Below are 20,847 nucleotides of genomic sequence, written 5' to 3' on the forward strand. Positions count from 1 at the left end.
GTCTATGAAGCCTCTAAACAACTGAAATGGATGTCGGGACAAGACCCACAAAATCCTAATGAACTAAAACTACTAAAAAGCAATAAAAGGGATCCTCCGGAAGTAAGGAGGCTCACCAACAAACTCTGGAGCTCAACTAGAATCAAAGATGCGCTGGATGCTGATCATTGTTACCTGTATTTGTATCATTAAAAGATGCAAGCCAAATGGCATCAGTACATTGAATATACGAGCATGCGAGGGGAATACTAAACAAGACATAAGCTTGAACGGAACTGAAAGAACATACCTAGGCTCAACTTAACTCATTTTAATATAAAATAATAATATGAATGCACTATAAAGAAAAGTTTTTAAAACATGGATAATAACTCTGTGTATTTAGAAATACAATAGTAACTCTATATGTATGCAAAGATACAATAAAACTCTGGATGTATATAAATATACAAGATACTTCTGTGTATATAAGAATACAAAATACTTTTGTGGGAGTTTCTCTAACTGACAACTATCACTTAAGAGCTATTGTGATGATACAACATTTTTCCTCATGCTGCCAGGGTCGTCCTATACCTTGCTGAGGGTATAGAACCTAACTACTAAGTGGATCCACTAGTCTATGCTAAAAAGCACTAAGGAATCATCTAAAAAGTATGACCATTTTCTACCCATGGTGGCTACATGGTTTATGGGGGTTGGGAGTTGTCTGAACTCTCCCCCATATCGGTGCTCAATACTACTACAAAAATATACTAGCTCAATATGTTTAAAAACATAACTCTGTGGTTTAAGATAATTGATCAAAACTTAGCTCAAAGGCTCTCTTGGAAATCAAAGTTTCCTCTCTTGCTTAATTGTAAAAGCATTTACTCTTTACTGAAAAACTAGCTCAAAGGCTCTTTTGGAAATCAAAGTATTCTCTCTTGTTTTAAATGTGAAAACATTTTAAACTTTTTGGGAATACATAGTCCCGAGAATTTTCCTCCGCATCACGGAGTGATCACGAACCGTTAAAATGACTCTTTCTAATTCTAGATCTTTCTAGTTACGAGATGTTACATAAAGCGTGTAAAAGGAGTAAAAGATATGGTGTATCCGGTGATTCATGTTTAGTTGAATAATGGGGTGGATTATGAACATGTTTAATGTGAAAGAGAAAGAGAAGAAGTGATTTTCAAGCTCTTCATGAAGGTAGAAGCCACTAAGCCTAAATTATCATACATTTACACTCAGCCCCATTACAAGCCCTAAAAGACCTTTGTGATCTTGAGTGAGCTGAAATGAACATTGATTGGAAAATAAGGGCAAGCCTATGGTTGGAGTCACACATGTGTTCATCTTCATGAGCGTGAGAGTTGTATGTGATTTCGGGACTTTAAATTGTTGTGAAGTTTTGTGTGAATATGGAATCATTTTTTATTGTGAGGACATTTGAGTACCTTTGTTGAGCTTGAACTTGCATTTGAAGCAAGCATTGTGAGCTTGAGTACACTTAATAATGGTGAGTCACAATTTGAATATTTGAGTGCACAATTGAGCATTGTATGTGTAGCTTGAACCTTTTGTGTGCATTTATGTTGAGTCTTAAGTAGCACTGTTTGTAGACATCTTTGTTGAACCAATGATCTTGGATTTTACTTGGGGACAAGCAAAAGTTTAAGTTGGGGGTGTTGATGAGTCCGAGATTTCAAATCATTTAGGGCTTTATTTTGATAGTTTAGGTGTCCTCAAATTCCTAATTTATGCTCTAAACTAATGTTAAAGTGTTGATTTGCAGTTATGAAGGCTAAAGAGAAAGGCAAGGACACTACCAGGCAAAAAGGAGAAAACAAGCTGAAGAAGTGAAGAAAAGTGATCCTGGTGATCGCCAAGACCACTCAGCGAACCACCGAGTGGCTCTTTAGCTCGCCTAAAGTTCCAGTGTGCCAGCCTTAGGGAGGAACCGACTTGGCGACAGAAATGGGCAGTCGGCGGATCGTCGAATGACTCCACGATAGCAACCTTGATCGCCTAAAGTCACATAACCCTAAAGAAAAATGCCCAATACAAACCAAAGATGAATTGGAGTGAAGGGCAGATCACCGACTGGGTTGGTGAGGTGCGACTTACTTCGCCCAATGGCCTTTCAGGCCAAAAATTGCGAAACTATAAATTGAAATTTAAACAGAGGAAAAAGGGTCTTCCCTGAGTACCCATAGTTCTGATTCCAGAGTTTTGAAGAATTTTAGTTTTCTTTGAAGCTTTTGAGACAAAATTTTGAGGAATTGCAATTGGGTTTTCGAATTTATTCAATTTTGGAGCATTGTAGAGACGTGGAAACTTTTACCCAAATCATGGCTAATAAAGTTGGTAATTGTTTCTCTCTTTTTATGATGTGTAGCTAAAACCTCAATTCTTGGGTGTGACCATGTGATTATTGGCTTAATTAGATTATGGGTATTGTTGTTTAATGATTTAATTTTTGTTTTAATGTGGGTTTGATCAAAGGTGAGTAGTAATTCATGAATTGTAGTTGCAAATATAATTTTAGCTTAGTGTTTTGGGCTTGTTCGAGAGAGAGGTTCTAAAACCAAGGTTATCGATTGATGATTGTAGTGTGTGGATTGTTATGGGTTCAGCTCGAGAGAGTGAATCTTAACTCACTCCTACCTATCTAGCTCAAGAGAGTAAATAAATTAAGGTTTTGGGCTATTTTGTAATGCTAAGCTTGTCGAGGTTCGAGAGAACTCGCCTGAACCGTAATAATTGTTCGAGAAAAAACTATTGCACCTATAGTCTAGCCTACCTACAGCGATTCAAAAAATTATTAATAAACTTCAATTACCCATATAACATAATTAGCCTATAATCGATCACATCCCGATAATTCCTCTTAATATTGTTGAAACGCCCTGTTTTCATAATTGTTTCAGTTGATTATTGACAAACCAATCCCTCTCATCTGACATTTGTTGTCACCCCTTTCAATTTAACTAAATGTTTACGATAATTTCTATTCCTACCACCAATTAGATTACATTTGTAACTTTGTAACTGAATTCGAACTTGTACTACTCCCTGTGGGTTCGACCCCAACCTTTCGTTGGATTTTATACTAGATTACAATCGCCCACACCTAGTATTGGATGAGGTGTGGTTGAGGTTCATCAGTGTGCCACGTAATGAAAAGGATTATTTAATTATCTTAAATGGTAGTCCATTAAAGAAGTGGCTAAAATTGGACCCAAAGGTGGATGGGGAGGGTATTTGGGAGCCAATAGGTGGATAGGGGTAGTTGTGTACCATTTTCAATACTTCGAGGGTATTTTAGGTCCTTTTCTGTTGAAAATTTAAAAAAAAACCCTACTTTACGCGATGTATTAGTCGGATACATCACTTTACGCGATGTATTGGTTGAATACATCACTTTACGATACATCAAGACGTACGTGATGTATCTAGACGTTGAGGAATGTATCCGAAACCGAGATGCAATGTATCAGGACGTTTTGGAATGTATCCGAATTCCACCAAATTTAAGGTATTTTTGTAATTTAAAAAAATAGTGATAAGATGATTACACTATGAGATTTGTGTAAAATCTAGTACGAATAAAAGGGTTGACTCCATTGTTGTCTTGTTTCTATTTATGGCAGACACCCGACAAATAGACTCCCATCTCAAAATAAAAATATAGTTAGTTGTCCATTGTAGGGTTTCTCGGGCTTTGTGCTACATGTGAAAATTTAACCACATTCTATAAAAACGGATCAAGAACTATTATGTATTGTTTATTATTGTTTCCCTTATTTTCTCAAACCCCTTGAGAAAACTCAGGAAACTAAGAAACCTTTTTACACATTCATGATTCACATTTTAGACCAAAAAGGAGGGGGTTTTTTAATTTTCCATTTCTCACATGACAAAACTATATGTACAAAAGGCCTATTGCAAACACTAATTTAGGGGTGTGCCAATAGTAAGTAATATTCAACGTTGAAAGGGTCTCAATTGAATCCCTTTCTTTAAAAACTATTCATTATAATTATAAAAGGATTTGTATATTTATTAATTGTTGAAGGGAAACTTGATCAGAGATCTTCTATGTATGTGGTTAGGGAATTGGAATAAAATGGTGAAGGAAGAAAATAAGTACCAAAAGTCGAGGTCTTTCAATTTTAGGAAGATACTTGAGCTTTCAAGTAGATTGGCACATAGCATTGGAGATCGGAGATTAGTAGTGATGACGATGATACCTAATCACTTATTTTTCAAGATCTTGTAAGCTCAAGTAAAGACCTTTGAAACTAAGACCGCAAAGAGAAGGTCAGTAAAAGACTTAGAAAGCTTTTGGAAGAAGGCTTTGTATTGCTTGTGGAATGCTTATACTTTGTTAAATAATTTACAAATGAGAGGCCCTCTATTTATACTACTTCTTAGGGGCCTAAGTAAAAATAATATTTACTTTGAAAGTCCCTACAATTTTTACACTTTAGTCCTATTCTAGAATTCTTTACATGTTCTAGGAAATTCTAAAGTTTTCTAAGATATTTTCTAAGGCATTATAGAGTCTTCAAAGGAAATATCTAGAGAATTCTATAGTCTTCCACTAACCTCTCTCAATAACTCTAGATTCTTCCTCCTTATTTTTATGCCAAATTTGAAGGGCAAAGTGGCGGGTCATGACATAAGGGTCTAAAGCACATCAAAGGGGATGAAAACTGAAGTCCAAATTAATAAGTCATATATGAGGAAACCCTACCTTGTATCTCGTATGAGTGGGGTGTTAAGTTATAGGAGAACCCATGACAGATTTCACCTATGTGAATATGAAAGTAAGCCGCTTTCTATGAGAATGAGTTTATTCTCAAAAAACACTTATGAAAACTGAGATAGCACAAGATTATAATGTGCTGGCTATTAAAGCTTATGTCAACACCTTGATTGTTTTATGTAAGAAATGATACTTTATTCCCCTTAAGCAGTCATAGTTAAAGTCTGAGACCATTACTGACTCTGGAGTAAAGGTTATTGTTTTACTAAGTGAAGGTTCAATATAGAGCACACCTTCATTATGCATAATAGTCTACCTTCAACTAAATTGGTGAATTCTCTTATTTTAATATTAAAATGAGTGGAGAAATATTGGTATATATGCATTTCATTATTATGAATCATGGTTGGCAGATGACGTGGAAGTTTCCAAATCCAATTGAAATAACCACAAGAATTTGACCCAAGACGACGACATTTGTAGAATCGACGTCCTCCAGTTTTAAGAGTTGTAGCTAGGGGTGTACATAGGTCGGTTTGGTTTGGTTTTTCATTAAAAAAAACCTAAACCAATTATGTCGGTTTATTAAATATAAAAACCAAATCAAACCACGCAAAGTTGATTTTTTCGGTTTTGGTTTTAGTTGGTTCTTTCGAGTTTTTTTTCGGTTTTTCAGTTTTTTCGATATTTTACAACTATACGGTGTTTGAAAAAAAGATCAAATATATTTTCACTTACATGTGTGATAAGCTAAACTTAAGAAATGTTAAATGAATAGAAATTTTCGTAAAGACGGTAAAATTCACATGAGTACAAAATATTATTATTTTTAAATATCAACGTTCATTATGTTAAATTAATAAGATTAAAGGATACAGTCAAACTGAATACAAAATGAAATATTTACAAAGTAAATTGTTAACTTCGAATTTGAAAAATTATAACAATATAATTGTTTCGATCTTAATACAAAATAAAATATTTACAAATTTTACAAGCCCAAATTTGAAATAAATACATAAACATTGAAAAGTATAAACTAACTAAAAATATATTAACAAAGTAGATTATAAAAAATATTTTTTATCTATAAATAAAATAAAATTATATATATATGTATATATATTATGTTGGTTTGGTTTGAGTTTGGTTTGACTTTTTTCCTTTTAATACCAAGCCAAACCAAGAGTGGTCATTTTTTTTCAACCGCCAAACCAACCAAATCAAACCACAAATCAAATTTTTTTTCGGTTTGATTTGGTTCGTCGGTTCGGTTTGACTTGTACACCCCTAGTTGTAGCAGTAATATCTCTTGCCATAAATCCGCTCTTACATGTACAGGATTGAAGTTCTTCAGGAGAAGAAATCGAAGAAGATGCTGACAATTTTAACAAATCGAAGAAGATGAACATTGATCTTCTAAATAGGAAGACAATTGAAATAAAATTGGGGAAATGAAGTGTATATTGGGAACGAAGGGTTTAGGGTTGTTTTTATTATATGTTTCTTTTTGTATTGGGGATGGTGCGTTTAGTAAGTATTGGGGCGGGTTTAGTTACAAATAGGTGGATAATGGGTGAGTTTAAAATTATATTAAATAATTAAATTGCAACCAATGGTTGAGCGCCATGTAATTAAAATAATTATTTAATTATTTTAAATAGTAGTCCATTAAAGAAGTGGCTAAAATTGGACCCAAAGGTGGATGGGAAGGGTATTTGGGAGCCAATAGGTGGATGGGGGTAGTTGTGTACCATTTCCAATACTTCGAGGGTATTTTTGGCCCTTTTTCGTTGAAAACATTACAAAAATCCCTACTTTACGAGATGTATTAGTCGGATACATCACCTTACGCGATGTATCGGTTGAATACATCACTTCACGATATATCGAGGCGTATGTGATGTATCAGGATGTTGAGAAATGTATCCGAAACCGAGATGTAATGTAGCGGGACGTTTTGGGATGTATCCGGATTCCACCAAATTTAAGGGATTTTTGTAATTTGAAAAAAAAAATAGTGATAACACTATGAAATTTGGGTAAAATCTAGTACGAGTAAAAGGGTTGACTCCATTGTTGTCTTGTTTCTATTTATGGCAGTTACCCGACAAATAGACTCCCAACTCAAAATAAAATATAGTTAGTTGTGGATTGTAGGGTTTCCCAGGCTTTGTGCTGCATGTGAAAAATCAACCACATTCTATTAAAACAAACCAAGAACTATTATGTGTTGTTTATTATTGTTTCCCTTAATTTCTCAAACCCCTTGAGAAAATTCAGGAGAATAAGAAACCTTTTTCTTAATTTTCCATTTCTCACCTTCTTTGAGGGCAAAAACATATTAATATTCAATGTTGAAAGGGTCTGAATTGAATCCCTTTGTTAAAAAATCATACATTATAAATAGGGATTTATATATTTATGAATTGTTGAAGGGAAACTTGTAGAAAGTATTATTACATCAAAGAGGACAGATCTTTTATTATTTCGTGATTAGATCTGGTAATTAGGGAATTGAAACAAAAATGGTGAAGGAAGAAAATAAGTATCAGAAGTCGAGGTCTTTCAATTTTAGGAAGATACTTGAGCTTCCAAGTAAATTGGCACACAGCATTGGAGGGGAGAGTAGTAGTGATGACGAAGAGGAGATCGGAGGAGGAGGAATAATACCTTTACAAAATCAACAGATAGATAGTACTGCTTTTGATCCATCACTTGTTTCAACCTTGACGACCAAGGTACCAAAAGCCAAACCTTCAGGTAATTCATTCTTCACATTATTATCTATATTGATACACAACATGCATGCTTGAACTTGATGCAAAGACATTTATCCAGACATGGAGTTGATGAAAGAAAGGTTTTCAAAGATGCTTTTAGGAGAGGATATGTCAGGAGGAGGCAAAGGTGTTTCATCAGCTCTCGCTTTATCAAATGCCATTACCAATCTAGCTGGTAATATAATATAATATAATCGAAAACACACACAACTACTTTCTAACTCTTGATTCCAACATATCTTATTATAGCTTCTATTTTTGGAGAACAATCAAAATTGGAGCCCATGTCTCAAAAGAGAAAAGAGAGATGGAGAAAAGAAATCGACTGGCTTTTATCTGTGACAGATTACATTGTTGAGTTTGTCCCTGGACAACAAAAATCAAAAGATGGAACAAACATGGAGGTATGTATTTCACAATCTTAATTTTCAACATTCAAAGACTGAAATAACAATAAGCTGTTTTGACAGATAATGATTACTCAACAAAGAAAAGATCTGCTCATGAACATCCCTGCTCTAAAGAAGCTCGATGCAATGCTCATTGTGAGAACAACCCTACCCTATAGTGTTGTTATTTAAATAAATGAATCAGGATCAACTCTAATTCTACATAAATATATGAATCAGGATTGCTTAGATAATTTCAAAGACGCAAAAGAATTTTGGTATATCTCAAAAGATGCTGATGATTCTGAAAAAGGTGTCCAGAGAAGTGATAAGTGGTGGCTACCTACCATCAAGGTTCCACCCAAGGGCCTCTCAGATGAATCGAGAAGATGGCTACAGTATCAGAAGGATTGTGTGAACCAAGTACTCAAAGCATCTATGGCGATTAATGCCCAAATACTAGCGGAAATGGAAGTCCCTGAAAACTACATCGACTCTCTCCCCAAGGTGAGAAGCATTCATTCACTCATTGAAGAGGGAAGAGACATTTTAATATACTATCTGAGACTTTTTTTTTTGGTTTTTGTAGAATGGTAGATCAAGTCTTGGTGATTCAATCTACAAGAACATCACGGTTGAGTTTTTTGATCCAGAACAATTCCTTTCAACAATGGACATGTCATCGGAACACAAAGTTGTAAACTTGAAAGACAGAATTGAAGCATCTATTGTGATTTGGAAGAGAAAGATGCACCAAAAAGATGCAAAATCTTCGTGGGTTCCAGCTGTGAGTTTGGAGAAGAGGGAGCTGTTTGAAGAGAGAGCAGAGACTATCTTACTCTTGATAAAACACAGATTTCCTGAAATCCCTCAATCTTCCCTTGAGATAAGTAAAATTCAATATAACAGAGTAAGTAGTAGTAGTAGTAGTATCATACTCATTATGATAAATATTGATTGAACATGTTATCAAGTGTGTGTTCCTTCACCTTTCTGACTATAGGATGTGGGATATTCTGTTCTAGAGAGCTATTCAAGAGTGCTAGAGAGTCTAGCCAACACAGTTACATCACGCATCGAGGATGTCCTATACGCAGATTCTGTCGCACAAGATCCATCACTTGCAATAGCAAAGTGGAACCGTTCAGCTGATTCATCACCTCAAAAACCACAAAGTGTTGTGTCCACTCCCAAACAAGAGTCGGATTGTACAGCAGAAACACCTACCTCAATGACTTTATTTGACTTCATGGGCTGGAATATGGAACAAGGAGAGGCAGACATAAATAAGACTAACTTGGAGGCTCTTCCCCAAACATGAGAAAAAACCATAAACACAAGAAGAAAGAGATCCATTTTTGGACGAAACGCTTCATGTTCATCTTGTAAATCAGCATAACTCACTTCATAGTTTTAAGTAGAAATCATTCACAATAGCGAGCAACCTAGGATTATTTTATTTTTTTCCAAGTATGTGATGATACTTGTTGATGTCCAATATTTCTAATTCATCAATCAACCAACATGTGCGAGAAAATAAGAATTCATAACATTTCGCCTTAGCAGTAGACCTCATCAAATTCCTTTAGAATGAAATTTCCAAATATAAATTATGTCTACATAGACACATTCGTCTTATTTAACATCAAAGGATAAGGAGGCGATCATGGAAAGTAGATTCAATATTAATGAAACTGCTCTTGAATGCAACTAATCTAGGCCGTCCTAGTAACAGCAGCATGCATGGCATCAGCAAGATGAGGAACTGTCCGAGAACTAAGACCAGCCATGCTAATTCTCCTGCAAATGAGAAAGGAGACAATGATTCCTCTTTTAAAAATTTCAAGGAGAAAAATGTCACTAGTAATGAGCGTCTTTTTTAACCAAATCCAACTTCAACAAAGATGTTTCAACTCATACCAGAGAAGTGAATATGACATGGATTGAATGTAATGCTTTTAGAAAAACGGTGTAATTAGGAAGGAGGGGAAGAAAAACAGTAGCAGCAATCTCTTCGGTAAAGTTAAGTACTGATATGGATGACAGAGCTGAACTTTCTTATACTTATTTTCCAAACTGAAACTTTCAGTTCGAAATTTCTCCTTTCTAAAGAATTCAAGCAGAAACAATCAACAATAAGCACTTCTAAGTTCGAAGTCATTAAGTTTCTATTGACAAAAGAGTGATCCACCGTAACAAACTAAAGAATGAAACCACTATCAACAGTCGGGTGTCCTTACCCATCAGATGTCATGTAAATGTGATACTCTCTAGTCATGAACGAGACTTGCTCAACATTCAATCCTGTGAAAGTAAACATCCCAATTTGCTTGATGATATGACTCCAATCACCTGGAGTACCTGCAAAACAGAATTAAACTTGCATTAATACTAAATGGAACAATTACATGTGTTTTCTCCAGAAAAAGTTCTCATAGCAGTACCAGTCACACCAATCAGACAGACACAGCAAGCCTCACTAGAAAGAACAAATCAGAAAATCAAATACCTCGAGCTTGCATGGCATCATAGAGTTGCTGGCGCATGCTAATAATTCGGTCGGCCATTGCTTTCAGCTCAACTGTCCATTCGTCATACATTTGTCTATTACCAATAGATAACAACGGCGTCAAAATGTAGAAGCTATATACTATCTACTGACGAGCAAAAAGAATATTGTAATAGCTGCACAAACCTGTCCTTGAGTATAGTGGCAACAATAGACGCACCATGAATCGGTGGATTTGAGTACATTGGCCTTATAACCATCTTTAGCTGGCTTTCGACTTTGCTTGCAACATTGCTATCTTTGCAAACCTACAACAAAAAATTATATTAGTCTTGTTCAGTTTTTAGTGTCTATAGCTAAAACGCAAAGAGAATGACCGTTTTTCCTAAACATATTATCCTTTACCAACCATTTCCACTCTGTCCAATTACAATCTAAGTGGACACGGAGGCCCTCAAAAAAAGCAATAGGGCAGAAAGAAGGAAGGACGAAAACATCATGGCCACAAGCAAAAAAAGAGAGAGGATAACCAAAATCCCAGAATTGTATTGGGCCGCAACACCAAGTAAACAAGTGCACATCTACCAAATAAAGCAGCCTTCAAATATTTTAAATCTGGCTGTGAATCTTTAGAGACTGTGTTCATTGTGCTGCAGAACTTTAAACTTTTCAGGGAATACAACTTGAATAGTGTATTTAAAGAAAAACAGTATCTTTAAGACATAAATAGTATGATAATTCTTCAGCCCCCAATTGTATCACTTAATAAAAAGGGAAAGTAACTAAACTGACAAAGGACTTACAATGCTAAGGGCACCGACACGCTCTCCATACAGTCCCATGTTTTTGGCATAACTCTGAGCTGCAAGACATTCACCACCATCAGCCACAAACATGCGAACAGATTGTGCATCTGCATCTAGGTTCCCACTGGCAAAACCCTGCAATATCAAGAAAATATGTAATACAGTAGGGTCAGTTGAGCAGCCCATTAGTACATAGGTTGTGGGCTTCAAATTATTTAGCAATCATTCTAAACGAAGTATCACTTGAATGTTAAAATTCCATCTTAAGCTTAACCTGATAAGCACTGTCAAAGAAAGGTAACAACCCCTTGGACCTCATCAACTTCCTGATTTTTTCCCACTGGTCAATTGTTGGATCAACGCCAGTTGGGTTATGAGCACAAGCATGGAGAAGAACTATTGCACCAGAGGGTGCAGCCGTAAGATCATCCAATAATCCTGCAGGTGTCATAATAAACCCACCTTTTAAGTATACTCAACACCAAAAGCAGGGGAAGCCACAGATAAGGTGATTATATCTATAGCAAAGAAAAGCAAAATTAAATAAATAAAAATCTTGTTATAGGTACACATAAAATATAGATCTATCCAAACACGACAAGGAGCAAGTCAACTCGTGTATAAAAAGAGTGAGTTCTTTTTCTTTTTTCTCTTCAGAGTCTGTTCTTATTTACAAGAGTACTTAAGAACATTGGTAACAGTGGTACCTTGAAAATCTAGGCCTCGTGTTGCTGGGTCATAGTAACGATAATATTTTACTGAAAGCCCAGCTAAAGTGAAAATCTTAGGATGGTTTCCCCATGTTGGCTGTGGTATATATATAGTATGCTGGAAACAAGACAAATGGTAGAATGTTCATTCAAGTGTCATTTTGATTCAGACATATAAAGGGAAAGAGTGTAAGGAATACTTACTTCATGATAATGCCTGGCCAGAAACTCAGCACCAACCCTCAAAGAACCAGTGCCCGACAAGCACTGAACAGTGGTCACCCTATTCTCTTTAATGGCAGGGCTGTATCAGCAACGGAACAAATACATAAGCATAGATACATTTAAATATATCTGCTGATGTCCTAACAAGTAAATTAATAACTCATAACTCAACTTAACAAGGAGTAATCGTGATAAAAGAAACAGAATTCTTGATATCATATTCACCATGCACAGATAATCAGTTCAAAACAAAGAGGAGGGAAAAATAAGTCTAGAACAATTTTCTTATGATGCAAGGCCGTGATAATAAGATGAAATACCAAATAAAGGTCATCAGTTCTCATCAAAATATCAAGCAAGACTGAAGGAAGAAATTTGAAGGTTCAGCAGCATTTCTTTTCTCTTTAAAGAGATAATTGGTTCAGCTAGACAGGTCTAAATGGAATGGACATGGACAGTGATAATTCAGTAGCTAGCTTGGCATTGAAGCGTAGTTGTTGTTGTTGATAAGTGGTTCAGCAGCCTTTTACTATCAATAAGAAAAGGATGTATGCACGACATGTATAGATTATTATGTAAAGGAAATGGTGCTCAAGAAGATACTACCACAGTTTTCACCTTCCAATAAGCAAACGTGAAAAAGACATTTAACTTACAGAATAAAAGTGATAAAAACAGATATGGATTTAGTCTCTCGTACTAGAAAATGCACCCATTTAAACTCAAGCAATATTTAGAAAGAGCGAAAAATCTTCAAACCTGTCAGCACCAAATATAAGCTTGGCACTCAATTTGTTAAAATCCGCAAGTCCAGTAATTGAGAGATATTCCTTCACGCGAGACCTACATTACATAGTAGGCTTAGATTAGTAAGTTGGTTTCAAGTGATATCCCATAAGATAAAGTCTCTAATTTAGCAACCAACTCACGTGTCATTGACAAGCATTTGTTCAGCTCGTCTCACGACATTAAGAACAAGGGGCTTTCCTTCCTGTCATAATTGTCATTAGAATAATGGTTCTTCAAACTTTACAATAACAATTAGCTTTGGATTAAAGAACCAATCACTAAAAAAAAAACAGAGGTAGCAGCAAGAAAATATCTTTATTTGTATCATTGGAATGATGGAAACTAATATAATTGATTTAATTTTATTAATTAATTATACATAAGGGGAGGAAATGGAAAAAAGATTCATTGAATGAGCAAGTTGTATGTAGATTAAAGAAATAGGAAGGAAAAGAGTGAGTGAGAGACCTCAGTTCGATATGCGCCAACACCCAAATTCACTTTGACTGGGCTGCTATCTTTGTTATAAGCAACTGTTACCTGTATTATTGAATCAACATAAAATAAGATACACGCACAAACACATTCGGGAAATAAAAGAAAAACCTAGATCCATGCAATAGAATCGAAAACCACATAGCCATCAATCAAATCAAATGATCTCCAAGATCAAATCATCAACTGATTATTACTAATTTTTAAAGTTGGTCCTAAGTCTAACAACAAAAACAAAGAGGAGTTAGGAGTGGAAAGAGGTATATACCCACCCCTAAGATGGGATCTTCAGGAGCACGAACAACATGAGCAAACACAGAATCTGCCATTGGAGTTGGAATTTCAGAGAACAAGTTCAACGATGTTATGGAGGTGAGTTCAGTACACCTTCTTTCTTTAATCTTTAATCTTTAATCTTTAATAATAAAAAAAAGTATTGTTCGCTTCTTTGGGGGCTGCGTGGAATACGCCACCTGTATCTCTATCACACAGTGGGCGGTTCAAAACAAGGGACTCGGGACTGCGCCCACTACAAACTTTTCTTTCTTGCTCCATAGCATAATACAACTTCCTTTCTTTCTTTTTTAATTCTTTTCACTATGAAAAAAATACAGACTTTAATATAGTACTCCATTTAACATTATTTACTTTCAGTTTTAACTTTTACCTCACCGACATTTTTTTATGATTTATACTTCTAAAATCAATTTATTTTTAAATTTTGGTAAGAAATAAATTGTAGTATTTGCTAATTAATTTTGAAAAGTATTTTTACATAATAATTAATGATTGATGAAGTTTTTAAAAATGCTTCGAACGGCTAATTTGGACACACTTTTATTTTATTTTTTAAATTAGAAAAGTAATTCTTTTGGAGAAAAATAAGTTTTATTTGACTATTCCACTTTAAAGATAATTACATTGTGTTTGACTAATTCATTTTGAAAAGTATTTTTGATAATTAAATTATTTTATTTTATTTTTTTAATTTTTGATGGCTTATTCAGCCTTTTATTTAATAAACCGAAAAGGGGTCTGTACAAGGCCCATGGCCCAAACAACAAAGCCAAAACAAAGCAAAAAATTGGATGGGTCTAAAAGACCCGATCCAACACCTATCTAATCCCTTACAGAGAGGGCAAATATCTATTTTTGGAAAGTCTCCAGAAGACCAATTTCCTACTTTGATGCTTCCCTTCAGAATCTTCCTCCAATGTTCTCCAAGTTGAAGCTTGCTGGTAATGTTATCTTCCATTTTGCTTCTTTCCCTGAAATATCTATTCTCTTAATTGTCCCTTTTTTTTCTTTTTCTTTTTTTTCCGGAAAGTCTTTCCATTCCTATGGTGAAGGACCAATTTGCTGATAGGATCTGCAACGGATCCAGCTGTGATTGAAGCCACTTAGCTGAGTTGACTCCTTCTCGCTCTACACAACCCTGTACCCCCCTTATTTTTCGTGTATACATGCTCCTGAAAATCTGTCTAACTTTATGTATCCAGCAATGTCTTCTTGACAAGATAAATTATCTGTTATGGTATGGTTTGTCATGTTTATCAAATACTGCGTGATGTTCTTGCTGTTACTTTCAAGAATATTTGTTAATCTGTGGTGCTCCCTGCTCTTAAATATCTTTGTTAATGCTTGGGCTTCCTGACATAATTAAATTGTGTTTGACTTATTTTCCTAAAAAATACTTTTGAGCATCGAATTATGAAAAGTGCACGTTTACTTTTCATATTATTTTATAGACAAATTATGTTAAATAACTATTATGAACTTAATTAAGTTTTTACTTCATTTAATTGAAACTAAAAAGTAAATATTAAAATTTTCAATCAATATGTTATAAAATTAAGGTTAGAACAATATGAAGATGAAGACAATATAAACAGAGAGATCAGAGAGATTTTTATTATTATTCTTTCAAATATATTCAAATGTGTACAACATAATATTCAAGATCTCTATTTTATAGTGTTACATAGGAACATCCAAAAAAAGTCATAAACATTGCATTAATCCTTGAAAATGTGGAGAAGATTAAGAAATATGAAAGATAAATGAGAAAGTGGTGAAGATGTGGATATTGCTACACATATAATGATAAGAAGTAGTGGAGATATTATATTTAATGGAGAAAAAACATAAAATGACACATGAAGCTGTCCCGAATTTTCAAAAAGACAACTTAACTATGCGGGCGTTCTATTACCCCTAAACAATTTCAAACTTATATTATTATATCATTTTTTGATCAGTTTCAGAATTTTCAAAAAGACACCTTAACTATGCGACGTCCTTTTTTAATTCTTTTCACTATGAAAAAGAAAAATAATACCAACTTTAACATTATTTACTTTTTGTTTTAACTTTTACCTCACGGAAATCTTTTAAGATTTATACCTCTAAAAAAATCAATTTATTTTGAAACTATTTTTTTGGTAAGAAATAAATTGAGTTTGCTTATTAATTTTAAAAATATTTTGCATAATAATTAATGGTTGATGATGTTTTTAAAAATGCTATGAAGGGCTTATTTAGATGCACTTTTTTTTTAAAAAAAAACTAGAAAAGTAATACTTTTGGAAAAAAATAATTTGTGTTTGACTAATTCATTTAAAAAGTATTTTTAATAAGCATATTATGTTTGACTAATCATTCTACAAAAAAAAATTATTTTTGAGCTTCAGATTATGAAAAATGGCAAATGTCAATGCATATTTACTTTTCAGATTATTTTTACAGAAAAAATATGTTAAATAACTATTATAAACTTAATTAAGTTTTTAATTTATTTAATTAAATCTAAAAAGTAAATATTAAAATTTTCAACCAATATGTTATGAAATTAAGATTAGAACAATATCAAGATGAAGACAATAGAAATAGAGAGACCAGAGAGATTTTTATTATTATTCTTTCAAATATATTCAAGTATGTACAACATAATACTTAAGATCTCTATTTATAGTGTTACAAACAGACATACAAAAAAAAGCCATAAATATTAGATTAATCCTTGAAAATGTGGAGAAAATTAAGGGGTACGAAAGATAAATGAAGAGGTGGTGGAGACAGTGGCGACTCTATAATTTTCATCCAGGGATTCGAAAAATAAAAGTATAAACGTGTGAATAAGCACGAACGTTTGGATTTTTTTCGTTTAAATCTACTCTTTTAAAAATAAAAAAACGTGAAAGATTGGTCCTGAAACTAAATGAAGAAGAGATAAAAAAAAAATGACCACAATGGCATTCGAACCCTGGACGTGAGGGCTAATTTTAAAAAAAAATCTACCACTATGCTACAGTTACATCTTGGTTACAAAGAGGTTTAAAATTATTATATCTACATAAATTCAGAAAAGATTAATCCTTGAGGATGTGAGGAGAATTAAGTGGTATGAAAGATAAATGAAGAGGTGGTGAAAATGTGGGTATTACTACACATAATGATAAAAGTAGTGGAGATATTAACATTTAATGGGCATTCACATAATATATTTCATAACATTAAGGTAGATAAAAAAGAAGTAAATGTGGCACCTCTCTCAATGGCCAAGAATTATATTTATCTTTTTTGTGGGTTTTTTGACGTTTCCTCTAATTTTTTTCAATTATTTTATTTTATAAAATCATCTCCTTAATCCATACCTCTTCAATTACATAAATTCAGCTCTTAACTAATTTAGTAATGTCTATAACTCCTAACCTTTCATATTCATAACCTTCAAATTATTTAATATACAAATTTATTTTTCCTTAAAATCATACTTATAAAAACTTATTTTGAGACATGGATGATGATTATTTTATTTTCATGTTTCTTATTCTTCATTTTTTGTCTCTTTGGTTGGTCATTTTTTTGCTTCTTTGATCTAATTTTGCAAGAGAGAGGCATGTAATGAGAATGCCACATTCTTGCATAGTTTTATTTTACGGAAAAGGGTCATATTTACCCCTGTACTATTAGAAATAGTTTAAATATGTCTTTCGTTATACATTTGGTCCAAATATACCCTTATCGTTATACTTTGAGCCAAATATACCCTCTTTGAATCTCAATCTTAATATAGACAAGTGAAGAGTTGGGATTAACTCGAAGGACCCATATCGTTTTTGTCCTTGCCAACACCCAAAATAACTCATAACCCAACCCAAATAAAGGCTCTAATATCAACAAACAACAATGCAGTAATGCCACAGAAATAACAATCTTCAATTCAATTTTGACCGCTTCAATAATAACTTTATTCATCTAAGTTGATGATTCTCAACATCTGAACACCCACATTCACTTCAAAATCTCAATAACTTGAAATTTTGATGAGTTAACGGTGAAAAACTATTAAAGAACTTTGAATTTTTTTAAGCTCATCATCAAATTTAAAGAACCCAAAAAGTCAAAACTGAATTTAGCTCAATAATACCAGGCAAGAGAAAATCTCAGCTAAAAAAAATACTAACCCAAATAATTTTCAATATTCTATTGATTCACAACAACTTCCATTCACAAATTTTAGAAGTAATTCAGCCACAAATATGAATGTCGATTCGAAGACCCAACAATTTCGTTTCTAACTTCTCCACCCAATGTGCCGTATAATTTTAGCAGATGAATCGAAACCAATGAATTTTCAAGCATCATATCAGTTGATATTTCAAAAAATTCAGAATTAAATCAAGACAATGAACTCAATAAGAACAACATACAGTGAACTATTTTTAAAAAGTTTACAATTTTTTTCAAGGTTTTGTATTTTTGATTGGCAAAACAAATAGAAACAGTAATTATTAAAACCAAATTCATGTATTGCGTGAAGCTAACCAATTAGTAATGTTTTTGACAAAAAAATTGATTGTGCTTTTGTTTGCTTATAAATGTTTAAGTGGATTATTTTGGGTGTTGGTTTGGACAAAAAGGATATGGGTACTTCAAATTAATCCCAATCCTCCACTTGTCTATTTTAAGATTGAGATTCAAATATTTAACGGATGAGGGGTATATGTGGCCCAAAGTATAACGATAAGGGTATATTTGGACCAAAAATATGACAAAGGGCATTTTAAAACTATTTATAATAGTATATGGGTAAATATGACATTTTTCCGTTTATTTTACGAGGTCATTTGACATGCATAATATAATTATCACTTTTTGTTATCGATTCTTGATTATACGAATTATGAGTTTTTTTAGAAAAATGATTTGACTTTTTCTCTTTGCTTCTCTTTGTCGTTTCTAGAAGATATCCATGCTAGACATTCTTGCATAGTTTAATTTTATGAGGTAAAATAATTTGACATGTCTAATATAATTTTCACTTTTTTCTATTGCAATTATACAATTAATATTATTTTTTTATTCTTGACGATACAAATCATGAATTCTTTTTAGAAAAAAATAATTTGATATTCTCTTTTGCTTCTTTTTATACTCCCTTTGTCCATATTTACTTGTCCATTTTTGACTTGGCACACCTATTAAGAAAATAATAATTGAAATAGTGAGTTTACCAATTTTACCCCTATTAATTGATAGAATTTTGAAATTAATTTACTTATTAAAGAGGTTCTACCTTTTTCAAAATCATTAATTCTCTAAATAAATTGAGGGTATAATAGGTAAAAAAATATTATTATTTTTTATTTGTCAAAGTGACAAGTAAAAAGTTAAAATTGGAGAAGTAAAGAGGGACAAAAGGAGTAGTTTCTTGAATTTTTTTTATTTTATTTTTTTGCTTGTTTTTGTAGTTTCTAGAGAATCTGATTATTTTTACTCAATTCTTCTCTTTGTATGTAGTTTTTGGAGAATCGAATTATGTTATGTTGAAAACGGAGTCCTCCTTTCCTCTTTTACGCATAACTAAATAATCTTTAAAGTTTTTACTTGATTAGTTAACTTTATTTGTATGTTTTTTGTTATTGTTTTAAGGTTAACTTATCATGTTTTCAGGTTAGGATATTTTGAAAATAAAAGTAGAAAAGGGAGTTATTATGCTACTCAAGAAAGTATGTAGAGATAATTGTGTAGTTATGTGGATAAACTTTTATTATTTATAATGATAGAACATGAGAATATAAAGTTAATTTGTAATTTTCGAAATACAATTTAATTCATAGAAAAATTGATTATTAATATCTAACTTTATAGTCTTCATATTTTATTTTATTTTAAATTATTATTATTATGTCAAAAATGCCCTTATACTATACGAAATGATCAAATATGCCCTTTGTTTATACTTTGGTACATTTATGCCCTTACTGTTAGTGAAATGGGTAAAAAATGCCCTCAGGTATAATGGAGGCAACATCAAATACTTAAACAATTTAATTAATCTTAATTTTCCTACCCTCTTCTCTTTATCTGAACTCAATTCCATTTCTAACATCAAAACTTAAATAGCTAAACATCCAAAACTCAAAAAGATTATCCATCATCAACAAGGAACTTATCATGGAAGGTTTAATCTCATTTCTCCTCCACGCCATAAAGAAACAGAAATCTCACCACAACAATTTATGTTGCCTCTCCGACACCTCTAACCGGAGCAATCACATGCTCATCCGAGCTGACTCCATCGAGGGCTCTTCTCACCATAGAACTCGATTAGAGTTTCAGCCTCCGCTCACCATTGATTTTCTGGATCTGCCTCAGCCGAGAAGCTTCAATAACAGAGCAACTTCTCTGTTTTCCCTTGTTTCCAACCAAAATGCCTCCAAATTGACTGCTACCAACAATTTACAAGGGATTACTATTGTCGATAATCTCTATCATAGGAAATTCTGATGCAATAAATTACGTTGAAAAAACTACTACTACTGACGATATGTACTTTGTGTGTTCAATTTTTAGGTGATCTTCAAGTGTAAATGTGAAATATTTGTTTGGTTTGGTTATTTTGTACTAGTAATATTGTTGTTTTAAATCAATTAGTCTTAATTAAGAAATCTAGAAGAGGGACTAGAGTTTTGAAGGAGGAATTTTTATTTTTTTTGAATGAAATGGAATTGGGTTCATCGGATAAAGAGAAGAGGGTAAACAAATTAAGACTAATTAAATGGTTTAAGTATTTTCCGTTGTCTCCGTTATCCTTTAGGGAATTTTTGGCGCATTTTATTAACAGTAAGGGCATATGTGGACCAAAGTATACACAAAGGGCATTTTTGATCATTTCATGTAGTACACAGACATTTTTGACCTTTTCCCCTTATTATTATTATTAGGGAAAAAGGCCAAATATACCCCCCAAACTATCGTAAATGGTATGCAGATACCCTCCGTCATACTTTTGGGACATTAGTGCCCCTGCCGTCCAAAAATTAGAGCAAATATGCCATTCACTCTAACGGAAGACTAAATAGGGACACGTGACACAATCT

The 20,847-nt window shown here is 33.2% G+C and overlaps 2 protein-coding genes and 1 long non-coding RNA gene across 3 annotated transcripts; 2 read left to right on the forward strand and 1 right to left on the reverse strand.

Annotated features, from left to right (window-relative positions):
* Positions 1 to 7,193: 7,193 nt before the first annotated feature.
* LOC102579122 (rho guanine nucleotide exchange factor 8-like) lies at positions 7,194 to 9,363 on the forward strand. Its single transcript, XM_006352097.2, has 7 exons — positions 7,194 to 7,519; positions 7,598 to 7,714; positions 7,789 to 7,943; positions 8,010 to 8,084; positions 8,169 to 8,435; positions 8,518 to 8,838; positions 8,932 to 9,363. Exons 1-7 carry the CDS (start codon positions 7,285 to 7,287, stop codon positions 9,247 to 9,249), a joined length of 1,488 nt encoding a protein of 495 aa, XP_006352159.1. The 5' UTR covers positions 7,194 to 7,284; the 3' UTR covers positions 9,250 to 9,363.
* Positions 9,364 to 9,455: 92 nt separating this feature from the next.
* LOC102579446 (aspartate aminotransferase, cytoplasmic) lies at positions 9,456 to 13,966 on the reverse strand. Its single transcript, XM_006352098.2, has 12 exons — positions 13,735 to 13,966; positions 13,436 to 13,507; positions 13,108 to 13,169; positions 12,938 to 13,021; positions 12,158 to 12,257; positions 11,951 to 12,071; positions 11,518 to 11,681; positions 11,241 to 11,378; positions 10,624 to 10,745; positions 10,438 to 10,532; positions 10,169 to 10,289; positions 9,456 to 9,728 (listed from the first exon to the last, which is right to left on the reverse strand). Exons 1-12 carry the CDS (start codon positions 13,789 to 13,791, stop codon positions 9,644 to 9,646), a joined length of 1,221 nt encoding a protein of 406 aa, XP_006352160.1. The 5' UTR covers positions 13,792 to 13,966; the 3' UTR covers positions 9,456 to 9,643.
* A 516-nt stretch (positions 13,967 to 14,482) lies between these two features.
* On the forward strand, positions 14,483 to 15,044 carry LOC107061497 (uncharacterized). Its single transcript, XR_001474015.1, has 2 exons — positions 14,483 to 14,700; positions 14,790 to 15,044. It is a non-coding gene; the product is annotated as an uncharacterized lncRNA (long non-coding RNA).
* The last annotated feature ends 5,803 nt before the right edge of the window (positions 15,045 to 20,847 follow it).

Source organism: Solanum tuberosum, unplaced genomic scaffold (genome assembly GCF_000226075.1).
Source record: "Solanum tuberosum cultivar DM 1-3 516 R44 unplaced genomic scaffold, SolTub_3.0 scf00143, whole genome shotgun sequence".
Taxonomy (NCBI): Eukaryota; Viridiplantae; Streptophyta; class Magnoliopsida; order Solanales; family Solanaceae; genus Solanum; species Solanum tuberosum.